Source organism: Pneumocystis carinii (genome assembly GCF_001477545.1).
Source record: "Pneumocystis carinii B80 chromosome Unknown supercont1.4, whole genome shotgun sequence".
Lineage (NCBI taxonomy): Eukaryota > Fungi > Ascomycota > Pneumocystomycetes > Pneumocystales > Pneumocystaceae > Pneumocystis > Pneumocystis carinii.
The window spans coordinates 319,415-337,134 of record NW_017264716.1 but is presented as its reverse complement, the minus strand read 5'-3'; the positions used below and the strand labels follow the sequence as shown (position 1 = coordinate 337,134).

Sequence of the window (17,720 nt, the reverse complement as noted above, 5' to 3'; positions counted from 1 at the left end):
GTAAAACAGGATTTTTAAGAGGAAATAAGAGCAAAAACGAGATTGCGAAGGGTTATTTTAGTGGGATGGCTTTTTTTTTGGAAAAAAAAGGACCATGGAAGGCACCAAAAGTGAAAAAAGAAAGAGAAAAATTGAAGGTCTGGAATTCGTTTACTAGAAGCAAGGTAAGAAAGAAAAACAGATATATAGATAGTGATATGAAGGTATAGAATGAGTTTGTGCCGTTAAATGGGGGAAGAATTACATGGTATTGTTGTGGACCGACGGTCTATGATTGGAGTCATATGGGACATGCAAGGTAATGATAGGAGGTTTTAGAGGAAGATAAATAAGCAGAAGGATGAAGAAACTATGTGACGACGGATATTATACGTAGAATTTTGCAGGGATATTTTAGATATGATGTTATTTTTGTTCAAAACATAACGGATATTGATGACAAAGTAAGGAGGATATTAGGGGAAAAGAGGGGAATAATGAGGTATAGATTATTCTGAAGGCGAGATATAATTATCTTTTTAATGAATATGCGAAAAAAAACGAAGAAATTACGAGAGAAGTGTATGAAAAAGTGTTAACGGCATGGAAAAGTTATTTTAATCAATATTTTCCAAATAAATCGGTAACATTTGAGGGATTTGAGGAATGGTCGAATAGTATTAAGGATTCGGAGATGATAAAATCGGATGGAAAGCTTGGAATGTATTTTAAAACGTTAAATCAATCATATGAAGCATTAATATTATATAAAACACTTTCACCGGAAGTTTTTCTAGAAAAAGTGAAGGATGTTTTAGTTTTAAAGTTAGATGAAGAGGTATTTTAAAGAATAAGGAAGAATCTGAGTAATGATTGAAGTATAAACATTTGATTAAAGATAATTTTATATTTCGTCAAGTATCTACATATTGGGAAAATAAATTTAATGAAGATATGAAAGCATTGGGTGTTTTAGAACCATCGGTTGTTGTCAGGGTTTCTGAATTTATACCGGAAATCATTAAATTTATTCAAGAAATTATTAATAAAGGTTATGCATATGAATCAAGAGGAAGTGTTTTTTTTGATATAAAAGCATTTGAGGCAGATGGTCGTCATACATATGCAAAGATAGAACCTTGGAATAAAAATAATAAAAAGTTAGCCAATGAAGGGGAAGGTATATATTGTTTTTATATATTACAAACATGTATAATTAAAGGATAAAAACAGGGGAACTTAATTATTCTGAAGGGAAAAAAATGTCCAGAGATTTTGCACTATGGAAAGCAAGTAAAATAGGCGAACCGAAATGGGAAAGTCCATGGGGCGAGGTAGTTAAATTTAATTTTATTTATAAATTAAAACATTTATTATTAGGGACGTCCAGGTTGGCATATAGAATGTTCTGCCATGGCATCTGAAATTCTTGGATCACAAATAGATATACATTCAGGGGGTATAGATTTAGCATTTCCACATCATGATAATGAACTTGCTCAATCAGAAGTAAACCATTGCAAAAAAAAAAAAAAAAGAGAAATATCATATTAATTAATGTTTTAGGCATTTTTTGATTGTGATCAGTGGGTTAATTATTTTTTACATATGGGTCATTTGCATATTGAAGGACAAAAAATGTCAAAAAGTTTGAAAAATTTTATTACTATTCAAGATGCTTTGAAAAAATACACACCAAGACAAATGAGATTATGTTTTTTAAAACAGCAATGGAATTTGAAAATGGATTTTAAGGAAAGTTTTATGACAGATGTTAAAGCCATCGAATCATTACTTCGTGTAAGTATATATCCAATTTAAAATACTATATTTATGATAAAGAATTTTTTCATAAACATAAATTCCTTGATAATTGAGAAAAAACTAAATTTAAAAGAAGATGAAGTTATAAAATATGTTATTTCATGTCAAGAAAAAGAGCTTTGTAAAAAGTAAGTCAATATTATATGTTTATAGGGTATTTAAATTTTTTAGTTTATATGAAGCACAAGAAGCACTACATGATGCTCTTTGCGATAATTTTAATACTCCAGAATCTTTGGATATTATTATAAATTTGATAACTAAAACAAATATATATATTTCTAAAGCTCAATCAGATATTAATATTCTTATAATTACTAATGTGGCAAAATGGATATCCAGCATTCTTGAAATTTTTGGGTTGAAAGATGATAGTTTTACTGTTATCGAACATCAACTTAATGAATCTTCTATAACAATTAATGTAATATTTTTCTAGTATTTTAAATAAAACTAATTCTAATAGCACAATGAAACAATTATGCCATATGTTAAAGTTCTCTCAACCTTTAGAGATGATATAAGGAATCTTTTAATTCTTTCTAAATTCAAAAGCAGTACGGAATTATCTAAAGATTTATTCAAACTTTGTGACAAATTGCGTGATGTAGATTTAACAAATTTAGGTATACAATTAGAAGACAGAGAAGACAGGAATGCTTTAATAAAATTTGTTGATAAAAATGAACTTAAACAACAACAAGAAGAAAAATTACAACAGGAATTATTAAATAAAAAAATTAAAGAACAAAAATTATATGAAAATATTCTTAAAGGAAAATTGTCTCCTAAAGAATATTTTCAAACTAGTGATTATTCAAAATGGGATGATCAAGGATTTCCTTTACATGATGCCCAAGGCATCGAACTAACTAAAAGTAGACGGAAAAAATTAACTAAAGATTGGGAGAGACAAGCTATATTGCATGAAAAATACCTTAATTGGTGCAAGGAAAACACTGATAAAACGACTTAAAAATATTTTATATATTTTTTAAAAATGTTATCTTTTATAATTACTTTTCAGTCTTTAAACCCTTATCACTTTTGAAACCTATTAAATATCTATCTGGCATGTAAATAGTCCCAAGTACTGACATAAGCATCTGCTTTTTGGTCCTTCTTTCAATCAGTTTTTTATATAATTTAGAAATCAATTAATCTTTACAATGAAATATAACAAATCAACCCAATACCGTATTCCAACCTTATCAGACCTTCCTGAACCTCTTAAGGGATCAATCATAGCACCAAATACACCTATTTCTAATTGTCTTATTCTACTTCATGGTCTAGGTGGCTCTCATATTCCATTTGCACGGCTAGCTCGACATCTTAACCTACCAGAAACTGTTTGTATTAGTCTTTGCGGATTAAAACAAACACCTCTAGTTGATCTTTGTGATGATGAAGCTGGATCTTGGCATTGGGGCTCAGATTTAACATTTGATGATGATGGAATTGTTTCAGATGATGCAGATTTACAAAAAGCAATAGAAATATTAGAAATATTATGTAAAACATTAACAGATCCACTGCCTTTAGGCTGTGGATTTGTTTCACAAGCAATTTTCTTCTTAGGTTATGGACAAGGTGGTCGTTTAGCACTTAATTTTACATTAACACAAAGTAAACCAGAATCTCCTCATTTTAACAAACGATTCGGAGGAGTTTTATCAATAGGAGGGATTGTTGAATCTTTTGATTCATTTTCTCATCTATTTCTAAACGTAATTTTCATAAATTATCCATTTTATCAATTATAATTGATTATTTTTAAGGAATCTTTATCTACACAAACAAATGAAATGAACAACAATACTAACAATAAAGAAGATCATATAAAAAACACATCTTGTGTCATATCTCGTCTTACAACACCTATTTTACTTTGTGGAGGTGATGATGAATCTCGTATCACCTCTCAAACTATACAACAACTTTCAAAAATATTTTATCAGGTTGAACATATCATTTGGAAAGATCATGATGGAGATACAATGCCGCGTAACCGCAAAGAATGGTATCCTTTGCTTCAATGGTTTTCGCAACATCTACTTCATACTTTTTAAAACATTTCAAAGAAACATAAAAAATACAAATAAAACATATAAAAAATTATATTTTTAACTAGAATACAGGCTTTTATACATATATTATCAACTATACTTTGGACTTGTTTAAAAATATATTTTTATCTTATCGTTGATCCTTCAAAACTATATAAATAAAGACAGAGATAAATGAAAAAATAAGATATTTATACAGGAAGAAACAGGAAAAATGACATCTCAAGAGAAAATTGATGAACAGAATAAAGTTTTGAAAGGATTGAAAGAAAAAAATATATTTATAGAAGAAAATTTGGATGAATGGCAACGAAAAAAAGAACGAAAACCATTATGGACTTTAAAACAAAAGGAAGATCATGAATTGACATATGTTTATATTCCATCTGTCAAAGTTTCTTTAGAACCTTCTGTTTTTTCTTCTACATACGCTACTGATGGCTTCATAACACCTTGTAGACAAAAAGAAATTTCAAAAGGAAAAAATAAAGATAAAACAAAATTACAACCACAAAGTGCTCCTGCAAAAATAAATAAATCTTTTCATGAAAAATTCGATATTTATTATGATGAACAAACATATATCGAAATACCTCAAATAAAAACAAATATTGAGATATTTTCTGTAGAAATGAACAAAGAAAATTTGTCTCCTATAAAATCTAAATGGATCTCAAGAAGAAAAAAATATCGTCTTTAACTCTTTTTTTCATACTGGGTTTTCTCTATCAAAAATTATCCTATTTGATTCGCTTTTTCGAAATTTAATATCACTTCAATAGATTTATAACAACACATTAATATTACTAATATTCTCTAATTAGTTTCTTTTTGTTTTTTATATTTTCTCTCTATAAACCTCGAGCTTTAATCCATCTTTAAAAAGCGTACAAAAAACCGCTAAAACTTAATATTTTTTAAATATTCATAGGTTAAGACTTTTTAATGGCTTTAAAAGAGGATAAAAATGAGAATAAGACGGTCTTTACGACGTCTAAAGAGGTTACAGTTGCAGCAAGTTTTGAAGAAATGAATTTAAAAGAGGATCTTTTGCGAGGGATTTATAGTTATGGATATGAGCTGCCAAGTGCAGTACAAAGTAGAGCTATTACGCAAATATTAAAAGGAAGAGGTAAAGAATGACTGGTTGAATATGCTGGAGGGTTTTTTTTGGGAAAAAAACGATGGCAGAATCGTTTTATTAAGTCTTTTTTCATGATCTGATCGAATTTTGAAATTTAGATGTTATTGCCCAGGCACAGTCAGGAACGGGCAAAACAGCGACGTTTTCTATATCTATTCTTCAAGTGATTGATACGGCAGTTCGAGAAACGCAGGCATTAGTTCTTTCACCAACACGAGAACTTGCGATTCAAATTCAAAATGTTTTACTTGCATTGGGACAGTATCAGAATGTACAAAGCCATGCCTGTATTGGAGGGACGAATATTGGGGAAGATATTAGAAAATTAGATCATGGACAACATGTATGAATAATATATATAATATATATATATTAAATATTTTAAAAGGTTATTTCAGGAACACCGGGTAGAGTTGCAGATATGATTCGAAGAAGAAATTTAAGGACACGTAATATAAAGATGCTTGTTCTTGATGAAGCAGATGAACTTTTAAATCGAGGATTTAGAGAGCAAATTTATGATGTATATCGATATCTTCCTCCAGGAACACAAGTAGTGGTGGTTAGTGCGACACTTCCATATGATGTGCTTGGTTTGTATTATATTTTAAAACAAAAGTTTATATTAATATTTTTATTAGAGTTAACGACGTACATTTAAACATATATAAATTTATATTTTAATTTTTATAGTAAATTTATGACCGATCCTGTTAGAATTCTTGTTAAACGTGATGAATTAACCTTAGATGGTCTTAAACAATATTTTATTGCTGTGGAAAAAGAAGAATGGAAATTCGATACACTATGCGATGTAATATTCATCTTTTCATGTTCACTAACTCACAATTATAGTTATATGATACATTAACTATTACCCAAGCAGTTATTTTTTGTAACACCCGAAGAAAGGTATTTCATTATATCTATTTTTTTCTATCTATTTTTTTTTAATAATAAAGGTTGATTGGCTAGCAGAAAAAATGAGAGAAGCAAATTTTACCGTATCAAGGTATCTTTTCACTACATCATTCTCTTATTTTAACTTCCTCATTTTTCTAATTACAAATCTTAGTATGCATGGTGATATGCCTCAAAAAGAACGTGATGCAATCATGGGCGAATTTAGACAAGGAAATTCTAGAGTTTTACTTTGTACTGATATTTGGGCTCGTGGCATCGATGTAATTTTCTTTCACTTTTTTTAAACATCTCATAAATCTTACAAAAAAATCATTAGGTACAACAAGTTTCCCTTGTAATTAACTATGATCTCCCTCCTAATCGTGAAAATTATATTCATAGAATTGGTAGAAGTGGTCGTTTCGGTAGAAAAGGGTATTTTTCCCTTCTTCTTTTTTCTTTTCATTCTCTTACATTCATATAGTGTAGCTATAAATTTCGTAACTGTAAATTTCTTATTCTTATCTATACATTTTATTTATATTTTTCTCTACAGGCTGAAGACGTTCGTATTTTACGTGATATTGAACAATATTATTCTACACAAATTGATGAAATGCCTGTAAGTACTTTTTCTTCATCATCATCATCTTCTTCTTCTTATATCTAACCATTTCATAGATGAATATAGCTGACTGTATCCTCTCTTCCCTCCCTATCATCTTCTCTCTAACCTTTTACAGTAATTTAGTTCTTCTCTCAATTTCAAAAAATAACCTCAATTCCTCTTTCATACATATCTATACTCAAAATTATACTCTTATTCTATCCTCTTTATATATTTTTTTTCTCCCATATTATCCCTCTACCTTCTCATCCTTCACTCTCGATCCAAGTCGCAATTATTATGCACAAAACAGTCAGCTATTTTTATGATCCAGACATTGGAAACTACCATTATGGAGCAAATCACCCTATGAAACCTCATAGAATGAGAATGGTAAATATTAAAAAATAACAGAAAAGTGGTTTTAAAAAAAAAATAGACACATTCATTAGTCTTAAGCTATGGACTATATAAAAAACTGGATATGACGGTAGTATAAGGAGATAAACAAGGAATAATAGGCTTATATTTGGGTGTATTTAGGTTCCTAAGAGAGCAACTAAGAAAGATATGACACGGTAAATAAAGGAATTGAATTGGGGATAAATAAGTTTTTTAAAGGGTTATGATAGATGCCATACAGATGAATATGTAGATTTCTTATGGAGGGTAACGCCGGATACTATGGAGAAATTTATTCTACATCAATCACGGTGTATGTTTTTATTTTTTGAAAAGAAGGAAATAATTGTCAGTTAATGTTGGAGAAGACTGTCCAGTATTTGAGTAAAACGAATGGAATTGAATATATTTTGTTTTAATAAGAATTTGAAGTGGACTTTTTGAGTTTTGTTCTATTTCAGCGGGAGGATCTATATGTGCAGCACAAAAGATCAATACGGGGGATTCTAATATAGCAATTAAGTGAAGAAAAGAAATTTATGATTATTTATTTATGGAAGTTGGTCAGGGGGACTTCATCATGCAAAAAAACGGGAAGCATCGGGGTTTTGTTATGTCAATGATATTGTTCTTGCAATTCTAGAATTATTGAAGTATTTTATTAGGTTAGAATGAAATAAATTTAAGAAATTAGATATAACCAACGGGTTCTTTACATTGACATTGATATTCATCATGGAGATGGAGTGGAGGAAGCGTTTTATACGACAGACAGAGTGATGACGTGTTCATTTCATAAATTTGGGGAATATTTTCCAGGTACAGGGAGTATTGAGGATATTGGAATAGGAAAGGGAAAGAATTATTCAGTTAATATACCTCTTAAGGATGGAATTAATGATGAATCATATGAAAGTGTTTTTAAGCCAGTAAAAGATTTTATATAAATTAATTACTTTTAATTGTATATTTTTTAGGTTATACAAAGGATTATGGATTGGTATAGGCCAAATGGTTAGTATATGTTTTTTTGATAGATTGATGGTAAATAATAATTAGTTGTTGTTTTACAATGTGGAGCAGATTCTCTTGCAGGTGATCGACTTGGATGTTTTAATCTTTCAATGAAAGGTATGAAAACAATTATAGAATGAAAAATTTATATGATTACTAGGCCATGCAGAATGTGTGAGATTTGTCAAAAGTTTTAATCTTCCTATTGTTGCAGTAGGGTATATTTTTATTCTTCTTATCAAGCTTTTTTAAATAAAACAATTTAGTGGCGGTGGATATACAATTAGAAACGTTGCTCGTGCTTGGACATATGAAACAGCTGTTCTTATTGATGAAACGTTGGATGAAAGTAAGCTAAAAAATATTCTAAAAATGGGCTAAAAACAAGCCAAGACATTCCATTTAATTCATACTTGGATTATTATGGACCAGAATTTAAACTGTATGCAAATATAATTATAAGCTTTTTTAAAATAATCTATTAAAATAGAGATGTTCCTTCAAACAATATGGAAAATCAAAACTCAAGAACATATCTGGAAAATATAACGTAAGTACATTTATATTAATCAATCAAGGATTTATTTATATTTTATAGCTCAAAAGTAATTGATAATCTTAGAAATATATCACATGCCCCTTCAGTACAAATCCAACACATTCCCTCAGACTTCTTATTTGAAGACGAAAATAATGTCTAGAAAATATTAACTATTAATGTAGTAAATTAAATTTTAATAGCATTTTGAATAAAATTATAATATACAAGATCATAAAGTTGTATAATATAGTGATTTACACATTAAAATTTTTAGTGCAATAAATAAATTTAGTTTCAATATTACAAATGAATGATGATATATCTATGTTTTTAAAAATCATGAAGAATATTTAGTATTTAGTTTTATTCGAGTATCATCTGTCTATAAATATTTAATTACTAAACCCAGCATCTAAACAATAAACCTCTGTATTAATTCTTGTCGGTTTTGTAATAGATATTGCTTGTGTGTATTTATGATCATCTAAACGTAAGTTTTCTATCGATTGTTCAAGTGGTCTACGTGTTTCTATTTTATTTATATAAAGTAGAAAAAATAAAATAGACTAACCTTTAAGGCTTTTTGAAAAAACTTCTATATTTCCATAAGAATCTTTTCCTCCAGAATTGCTCATAATTTCTAAAGCCAACCACATATCTTTTCGTTCTTTATCTTTTATTTCAGCTTCTTCTTGAGAAAAAGTATAGTCATTATAACATTCATCAAATAATGTAGGATTAATTTCCATAAACATTTTCATAGTATTATAGATCATTCCATGGATAGTTCTATAATTATAAAACTCAAAAAATAAAATAAAATAAAATTACCTATTCCAATGCATTTTAGAATTTTCATATAGCGCAGGGAAAATAATAGGAAGAATAACATCAACATTATCATTAACAAAATTACAAAAATAATCGTTGTTCCAGTAATACAAAACTCGTTCTGCTACCTATAAAAATTAAAATTAATTCAAAAAAAAAATAATAAAATTACTTGGAAGTGTTGACTAGAAATTGCTTTTGATAACTGTTGAAACAAAGGTACTTGAATCTTAACAAATTCCGATGGTTCCATCACCTCAAATATTTCTTCAACTTCATTTAAAAACAATACTTCTTTTGTACTATTAACTTTTGGCCAAAACCGAAGAAGTCCAAGAATAACCTTAAATATTAAAAAAAAAACATAAAACATTCATATTTTATACTTCTTCAGTCAAACTAGGATCCTTTTCTAAAAATTGTACAACACAATAAGATAATTGAGGATGATACATAGAAATAGATCTAACTTTATGCAAAGGTAACAACACACGTATCAAAAACAATTTATGCTCATCTTTTAATGGGAGAGCAAATCCATTGATAATACTTTTAAATTAATTTGAGTACTTAAAATAAAATATAACATACCTTCCTAATATTTCTAATAATTCAGCAATCCCATTGAACCGTTCACTTTCATAAATAAATTGAAAAAAAACATTATTAATGGATTTTCTAATAAAAGACCGTAAAGTAAGAAATTTTCCATAAATTCTATGTAGAGTAGTTTTAAGAAGATCTCTTTCTCGAGGATCTTCACTATCAAAAAGTTCAAGTAACTCGTATATATTAAAAAAACTGAAATTATTAATCAAAACATACCTGAAGTATAAAATGATGATCAATGTATGATTTTGCGAGATTAGTATTAAAATCAGGAGATTCTATAAACCGAAGAAAAAATTCATATACCATCTGAAGGTGAGGCCATGCTACTTCTAAAACAGGTTCATCCTCTTCTGGATCATAACATTCTCCATATGTATTTACAGGAGGCGGAATAGGTCTAAATAAATTCGTTGAAAACTATTATATTTATAAGCTTTTTTTTTTTTCAATAAATTAAAAGATATACCATATCAATAACTTTGGAATAAAGCGGTTCAGTAATAACATTTCTATTGTTCGTTACATATTCCAATAATTCATGTAATGTTTCTCTTTTAATCTCTTTACTTCGCATATCCATTGATGCATTAGTAAAATCAAAAATAACATTGCATTGCTTAAGTTTTTGAACAAAAAGATCTTGCCGATTATTCGAAGGAACCTCTATAATAATCTTATTAATAATATTCCCATTTATATACTTCAAATAACCAACCATGAAAAGATGGAAGCTTTTCAAGCTCTCGTTCCGTAGATATTCTAAATCTAGAAGATGTATTCCTTTTAGGCGTCTTTATTGCATCTAATGCTGCACTATTTTTAGATGTCGGTTGTAATCTTTCAAATGCTGTTGTTTTCGTCCCATGCTTAAGTAAAGCAAGATCTCCAGAAATAATTTCAGATACACCAGATGGCGTCAAATGCTTTTTCAAATATTAACTCTATTTACACTCATATTTTTATATAAACCATAGATGTTGTATTCATATATAATGGAACATTACTAATAGATGTTGGTATACTAGGCATCGAAAATGCTCCCTGAGCTAATTGTCTAAATGAATCCTTAAGTTTAAGACTTCGTTCCGGCTTCTTCTCTGTAATTCCCGTCCCTTCTTTCATATCTTTTCCCTTTGAATTTTGTGAACTTTTGCTAGAATCACTAGACGATCTTGCCCTCAAAAGCTACCAAAAATCTCAGAAAAAAAACCCCATAATCTTCTTATTCTATATATACCACTTTATTCTTAAATCCTTTCATCTCTTTATACTCCTGAATCCCTCAAAAAATCAATATATATTAAACAACCCCAATCAACTCTAAAATCTTCAATTTTTATCCTATTTTCTCCCTTCAAAAACTAAATCCTACTAAAAATAATACTTACAACTCAAATAAACTAAAATATCCCACGTTTATTCACTATTTTCCTCGTATTTTCTCCTTTTTATAGATTTCACGTTGATATTACCTCCTCTCATCACTTGGCTCTCCTAACGTTGTCCTGGAAACCACAACCTCACCTTTTCTACCTCCAAAATTAAAAAAAAAAAAGAAGTCCTAGATTGGCTCAATATTAGATGATTGAGAAGTCTAAACCTCTATATAAGAAGTGTTTCTCTATTGAATACCCAGGAAAAGTGGATAATTTGGAGAAAAGTCTTGAAACACTTGGAGGAATTGGAGAGATTCGTCGAGCATGTTTACAAGTTTTTATATAGAAGAAAACGAAGAGGAATTGATAGGTAATAGGAGGAGGAATTGGAGGAGAAGAAGCCATTAGAGCTAAGATTATGGCCGAAAAATCCGTATGAGCATCCGGTTCAAGCACGTCCAGTAAAAGTACATAATTTGGTACTTCAGTTAAAAAAAAAAGGAAAAAAAGAGGAAAAAGAGAAGGAAATAGAGGATACGGAGAGTTTTATAGAGTATAGAATTATTGGAATAATAAAAAAAACGTATAGATTTAGAGGCAAGAATTATATATATTAGAGAGGGATAAAAAGTTAAATTAACAGATATGATTGATTTTCAATATAATACACATGCATCAAATTTTATTAAAATGTGGAATAAGAGTATTATTCCTCTTGAATGTGATGTGTATAAAAATTATAATTATAAAATTGATTAATATGATAGTTGAATCGTTGGATGAATTTTCAATATCATTAGAAGAAAAAGATGATCCGGAGAATCTTGATCTTCCAGTTCCATCGGTGTTTTCAAGGACGAAGATTCCGCATAATTATTGGTTCTAATGAGTGATTTATGTGATATATATTTATTTTTAATAGGTATCGACAAAATCCAAGTTTAATTAAAATACAACAGGATAGTAAACTTAAGCTTGTTAATAAGTCAAAAGCGCCTAGAATATGGTCTATTTCTGTTCCATGGGAGACGGAGACAGTTCCAGCAGAACCTCATGTTAAACTTCCTAATATACCAGAACAGAATATACAAAATATTTTAAATTTATTAAAAGTATTATTTGAGGAGCGTCCAATATGGACACGTAGGGCAATTACATATAAAGTCAATGAAAAAGATTCAGGAATGTCAGTATATTTGAAATACGCACTAGCATATGTAGCATATCATTGGAGATCAGGTCCATGGAGAGATACGTATGTAAAATATGGAGTAGATCCTCGTACGGACCAAAAATATCGATTTTTTCAAACAGTATCGTTTACATATAGACCTTCAGAAAATTTGGATAACGCTAATCTTTCTCCTCAAGAAAAGTAATATATATATATAAATATATGTATAACTATACTAATTTTATTAGGGAAGAATCCAATTCTCCCATATTTACAGGACAAACACTTTATCAACAAACCAGAATTTTCCAAATTATAGATATAACTGATTGTTTACTTGTACAATTACTAGGAAAAATTCCATTAAGAGCTAAGGCAAATGTATTTCTTTTATATACATCTAATTATTATTCTAATTCATTTAGTTTAAAAATGGTTGGTTTAAATCTACTCTATTCGATAAGTTTAAACTTATCATGAAACAAAAATTTAAAGCGTTATCTGAAGGAAGAATAGCATCTGATCTTGAATTTATAAAAATATTAGAACGATCAAATGATTCTTCATCTTCTGTTACTGATGATGAAATTGATGAAACAAAATTTGATACTTCATTAATTTCTCAAGAACCTGATTCTAAAGTTAATTTGCTTATGAAAGATTTTTTACAAAAAGTAGGGGCTCTTGATGGTAATTCATTCTATTCTTTATCTCTCTATTTATTTATTAAAGATGACGATTTTTATAATGACGACGATGCATTTGATGATGACATATTTGGTGATGATTAATTAAAATATTCAATTCATATAAACAATATATTTCTTCTTTAATATCTTTTTCTATCATTTAACATTATTTTCATATTCATCTTTTATTCTTAATTCATTTATTATTTATATTTTATAAATAAAATATAAATAATACATAACTTTAACCTGCCTTTTAAGACTTCTTTTTCTATCTTAATTCTATCATTTTTACTTCAGTTTAATTATAATATTATAACCGAACTTAAATTTCAACTACAAATTTAATGTTAATTATACCAGGCTTAAATAGCTTGTCTGATTTCCGGTTAAAAGCCTTAAAAGACAAGATTAATGCCTCTCTCTATAAGAACAGCTCATATACGAGCTTTTGTACGGATATTTATAGTATTTATATACATTTTATAGAATTAAGCCCAGATGAAACATTATCAGAATCAGCTAGAATTTCTATTAATAAGCTGCTAAAATATGGAATTAAGATAAATGAAGAGGATAAGAACATTAAAGAACTCATATTTTCAATTTATGAGTCAAAATTTTTGGATAATACATTTATTATACTTCCACGAACAGGTACAATATCACCATGGTCTTCTAAAGCTACAAGTATTCTACATGTATGTGGATTTAAGAAATATATAAAGAGAATTGAACGAGGAATGATTTTTTATCTTAAGACAAATGATAAGGAATCATTAATACCAAGATTATCAGAATTTTCTACATATTTATATGATCGAATGACACAAATGATTGATTATAGATTTCCTACAGAGGAAGTTTTGTTTAAACATTTGGAACATGTTTCATTTCAAGAAATATCTATTGGATGTAAAGAAGTTTCAAAAGAAGAAGTAAAAATTAATCTCGAAAATATTAATAAAAAGTATAGTTTAGCTTTTTTACAAGATGAAATTTTATATCTTGTAAATACATTTACAGGGGACAATAAGTTATTAGAAGCGAGGAATCCATATGATATTGAATTATTTATGTTTGCACAAATTAATTCAGAACATTGTCGTCATAAAATTTTTAATGCTAATTGGAATATTAATAAGGTTGAGAAACCATATTCTTTATTTTCAATGATTCGAAATACGCATGCAAAAAATCCTTATTATACTATTTCTGCATATACAGATAATGCAGCTGTTTTAATGGGACGTGAAGTTTCAAATTTTTATCCAGATTTTGAGACAAAAATATGGAAGCAGTGTAATGAATTATTACACTTTTTAGTAAAGGTAGAAACACACAATCATCCAACTGCGGTGTCACCTTTTCCTGGAGCATCTACAGGCTCTGGTGGAGAAATAAGAGATGAGAGTTCAGTTGGACAAGGATCTAAACCTAAAGCAGGACTAACAGGATTTAATGTTTCTGATTTATTAATACCAAACTTTTGTCAACCATGGGAACTTAATATTGGAAAACTACATCATATTGCATCTGCATTAGAAATTATTCTAAATGCACCACTAGGAAGTGCATCTTTTAATAATGAATTTGGTCGTCCATCAATTTTTGGGTATTTTCGAACTCTTACCATTAAAACATGTAATATTGAGGGAAAATATGAATTCTGGGGATATCATAAACCTATTATGATAGCAGGAGGAATAGGATCAATTAAAAATATACATTCAATTAAAAATGAAGTGACTCCTGGAGCATTGTTAGTAATATTAGGAGGGCCTTCAATGCTTATAGGGCTTGGAGGAGGGAGTTCTTCAAGTTTAGATTCTGGTCAGTGTTCTGAAGAATTAGACTTTTCTTCAGTACAGCGGGGAAATCCAGAGATGCAAAGAAGGGCACAAATGGTAATTGATACATGTATTTCTTTGAATTCAAAGAATCCCATACAATCTATCCATGACGTAGGAGCTGGTGGACTGTCTAATGCATTTCCTGAATTACTTCATAATTCTCGTGTAGGTGCAAAAATTGAGCTACGTGAAATACCTACAGATGACTCTGGAATGTCACCAATGGAGTTATGGTGTTGCGAAGCACAAGAGAGATATGTTCTTTCTATATTACCTGAAAATATAGATATCTTGAAATCTATTGCAGAAAGAGAACGTTGTCCCATAGCAATTGTGGGCCATGTTATTAAAGAAAGGCATCTTATATTGACAGATAGACTGTTTAATACTAGTATTGATTTGCCAATGTCATTATTATTTGAAGAGTTTCCAAAATTATCTAAAACTGATTCATCAACAAATTTACTATTATCAAAATTTACTATATTATCTGAAAATAGTTCAGAAAATGATTTTTCAACACTGAAGGAAGCTATTAGGCGTGTTCTTATGTTGCCTTCTGTTGGTTCTAAATCATTTTTAATTACTATTGGGGATAGAAGTGTTACTGGACTTGTTTCTCGTGATCAAATGGTTGGTCCATGGCAAACACCTGTTTCTGATGTTGCAGTAGTTTTATCATCAATTAGTGATACAAATAACTATGGAGAAGCATTTTCTGTTGGAGAAAGGCCTGTTATATCAATAATATCTCCTTCTGCATCAGCTAGAATGGCAGTTGCTGAATCTTTAACTAATATATATGCAGCTGACGTAAAGGGGATTGAACAAATTTGTCTAAGTGCTAATTGGATGGCATCATCTACTCATAAGGGTCAAGGGAAAGCTTTATATGAAGCTGTTGAAGCAATTGCAATTGACTTATGTCCTCAGCTTGGAATAAGTATTCCAGTTGGAAAGGATTCTTTATCAATGAAAATGAAATGGACTAGTGATGGTGTAAGCAAGGAAGTGACAGCACCTCTTTCTGTTGTTATTTCTGCTTTTTCTTTAGTCGACGATGTTAGGAAAACATGGACACCTCAATTAAGAAGAGAAACAGAAAAGGGTATAGGGAAAACTATACTAGTATTTGTAGATTTAGCAAATAAAAAACAAAGAATGGGAGGATCTGCCGTAGCTCAGGTGTTTTCTCAAATTGGCGACGAAACTCCAGATATTGTAGACGTAAAACATTTTAAATCATATTTAAAAGTGCTCAAGGATTTACATAATGATGATATTGTGCTTGCATATCATGACAAGTCAGATGGTGGACTTTTTACTGCAGCAGCAGAAATGACATTTGCTGGAAGAGTTGGACTGGAATTGATTTTAAATGATTTATGTCATAAAAATTCCTCAGAACAGGATATCATTAACACTCTTTTTAATGAAGAACTTGGTGGACTATTTCAAATTAGGGAAACTGATTTGAATAAATTTAAAAACTATTTTTTATCCAAAGAATTTAATATTAATAATATCTATACTATTGGTAACATACAAGATGAAAATTCACAAATAATATCAATTATGCATTTTGGAAATGAAATTTATCGTTCATCAAGAGGAATATTACAACAAATATGGTCTAGTACATCGTATCATATACAATCTTTAAGAGACAATTCTAAATGTGCTAAAGAAGAATTCGAAGACATTATTGATGATTCTAATCCTGGATTAATTTTTTCATTAACTTATTCAATGAAAGATATATCTATTCCATCTAATTTATTATCATATCGACCCAAAGTTGCCATTCTTCGCGAACAAGGTATCAATGGGTATTATGAGATGGCATATGCATTTGAATCTTCTGGATTTACAGCAGTAGATGTTCATATGACTGAGCTAATAAGTGGAAAGGTAGACTTAGATAACTTTATAGGATTGGCAGCTTGTGGAGGATTTTCATATGGGGATGTTCTTGGTGGAGGCGCTGGATGGGCAAATTCTATTCTTCTTCACTCAGATATTCGACAATCATTCTATAAATTTCTTTCATTACGCAAAGATACATTTATTTTAGGAATATGTAACGGCTGTCAATTTTTAACTAAACTTAAAGAACTTATATTGGATGCAGAATGTTGGCCCGATTTTATATGTAATAAATCAGAACAGTATGAATCAAGGGTTGTATCTGTAAGAATATCAAAGAATGATAATATAACCACGGCTCTCCCTTCTATATTTTTATCTGGTATGGAAGGGTCAATTATTCCAATTCCAGTAGCACATGGAGAAGGGCAAGCATACTTTAATAGTCCTGAAGATTTACAAGAATTTTTGGATAAAAAATTAATAGCACTTGAATATGTAGATAATTATGGAAAAACAACAAATAGGTATCCATACAATCCAAATGGAAGTCTTTATAGTATTGCTGGAATAAAATCTCTAGATGGTAGAATTCTTGCTCTTATGCCACATCCTGAAAGAGTTATTAAAAAAAATTCAAATAGCTATTATCCAATAGATCAGTCTACAGAATGGGGGGAATGGGGACCATGGATTCAATTATTTAGATCTGCACGTCGTTGGGTTGGTTAAATATTATTTAAAATAAAGTAAAATGAATTTTTGGAGCATTTTATAAATGAAAATGAATATTATAAAAATTTATTAAACCAGTAAAATTAATGGATAATCATAAT

The 17,720-nt window shown here is 29.3% G+C and overlaps 8 protein-coding genes across 8 annotated transcripts; 7 read left to right on the top strand and 1 right to left on the bottom strand.

The window, feature by feature from the left end:
- The first annotated feature begins 20 nt into the window (after nt 1–20).
- T552_01008 (cysteine-tRNA ligase) lies at nt 21–2,829 on the top strand. The gene is made up of 11 exons (XM_018369602.1): nt 21–164; nt 210–298; nt 347–443; nt 488–817; nt 859–1,159; nt 1,213–1,313; nt 1,360–1,488; nt 1,546–1,779; nt 1,822–1,931; nt 1,975–2,227; nt 2,270–2,829. The coding sequence occupies exons 1-11, from the start codon at nt 66–68 to the stop codon at nt 2,777–2,779; spliced, it is 2,253 nt and encodes a 750-aa protein (XP_018226790.1). The 5' UTR covers nt 21–65; the 3' UTR covers nt 2,780–2,829.
- Nucleotides 2,830–2,926: 97 nt separating this feature from the next.
- Nucleotides 2,927–3,875, top strand: T552_01007 (hypothetical protein; the record flags this gene model as incomplete). Its single annotated transcript, XM_018369601.1, has 2 exons — nt 2,927–3,533; nt 3,585–3,875. The coding sequence occupies exons 1-2, from the start codon at nt 2,973–2,975 to the stop codon at nt 3,873–3,875; spliced, it is 852 nt and encodes a 283-aa protein (XP_018226789.1). The 5' UTR covers nt 2,927–2,972.
- A 165-nt stretch (nt 3,876–4,040) lies between these two features.
- T552_01006 (hypothetical protein) lies at nt 4,041–4,616 on the top strand. The gene has a single exon (XM_018369600.1). The coding sequence runs from the start codon at nt 4,087–4,089 to the stop codon at nt 4,570–4,572; it is 486 nt and encodes a 161-aa protein (XP_018226788.1). The 5' UTR covers nt 4,041–4,086; the 3' UTR covers nt 4,573–4,616.
- A 155-nt stretch (nt 4,617–4,771) lies between these two features.
- Nucleotides 4,772–6,693, top strand: T552_01005 (ATP-dependent RNA helicase fal1). The gene is made up of 13 exons (XM_018369599.1): nt 4,772–5,004; nt 5,115–5,359; nt 5,405–5,609; nt 5,658–5,667; nt 5,710–5,830; nt 5,872–5,928; nt 5,979–6,028; nt 6,092–6,200; nt 6,257–6,354; nt 6,404–6,425; nt 6,476–6,541; nt 6,601–6,616; nt 6,663–6,693. Exons 1-13 carry the CDS (start codon nt 4,818–4,820, stop codon nt 6,668–6,670), a joined length of 1,194 nt encoding a protein of 397 aa, XP_018226787.1. The 5' UTR covers nt 4,772–4,817; the 3' UTR covers nt 6,671–6,693.
- Nucleotides 6,694–6,782: 89 nt separating this feature from the next.
- Nucleotides 6,783–8,687, top strand: T552_01004 (histone deacetylase clr6). The gene is made up of 15 exons (XM_018369598.1): nt 6,783–6,919; nt 6,966–7,016; nt 7,070–7,104; nt 7,159–7,241; nt 7,282–7,312; nt 7,361–7,450; nt 7,489–7,581; nt 7,623–7,857; nt 7,906–7,942; nt 7,988–8,059; nt 8,103–8,160; nt 8,209–8,291; nt 8,336–8,384; nt 8,433–8,492; nt 8,541–8,687. Exons 1-15 carry the CDS (start codon nt 6,827–6,829, stop codon nt 8,641–8,643), a joined length of 1,173 nt encoding a protein of 390 aa, XP_018226786.1. The 5' UTR covers nt 6,783–6,826; the 3' UTR covers nt 8,644–8,687.
- An 87-nt stretch (nt 8,688–8,774) lies between these two features.
- Nucleotides 8,775–11,232, bottom strand: T552_01003 (hypothetical protein). Its single transcript, XM_018369597.1, has 12 exons — nt 11,164–11,232; nt 10,896–11,111; nt 10,642–10,849; nt 10,393–10,589; nt 10,140–10,343; nt 9,906–10,096; nt 9,701–9,863; nt 9,487–9,657; nt 9,315–9,442; nt 9,055–9,272; nt 8,909–9,012; nt 8,775–8,865 (listed from the first exon to the last, which is right to left on the bottom strand). Exons 1-12 carry the CDS (start codon nt 11,185–11,187, stop codon nt 8,821–8,823), a joined length of 1,869 nt encoding a protein of 622 aa, XP_018226785.1. The 5' UTR covers nt 11,188–11,232; the 3' UTR covers nt 8,775–8,820.
- Nucleotides 11,233–11,461: 229 nt separating this feature from the next.
- T552_01002 (hypothetical protein) lies at nt 11,462–13,312 on the top strand. Its single transcript, XM_018369596.1, has 8 exons — nt 11,462–11,636; nt 11,680–11,899; nt 11,946–12,023; nt 12,070–12,181; nt 12,225–12,677; nt 12,725–12,857; nt 12,902–13,166; nt 13,209–13,312. Exons 1-8 carry the CDS (start codon nt 11,508–11,510, stop codon nt 13,265–13,267), a joined length of 1,449 nt encoding a protein of 482 aa, XP_018226784.1. The 5' UTR covers nt 11,462–11,507; the 3' UTR covers nt 13,268–13,312.
- Nucleotides 13,313–13,483: 171 nt separating this feature from the next.
- T552_01001 (phosphoribosylformylglycinamidine synthase) lies at nt 13,484–17,662 on the top strand. The gene has a single exon (XM_018369595.1). It carries the CDS (start codon nt 13,513–13,515, stop codon nt 17,614–17,616), a length of 4,104 nt encoding a protein of 1,367 aa, XP_018226783.1. The 5' UTR covers nt 13,484–13,512; the 3' UTR covers nt 17,617–17,662.
- The last annotated feature ends 58 nt before the right edge of the window (nt 17,663–17,720 follow it).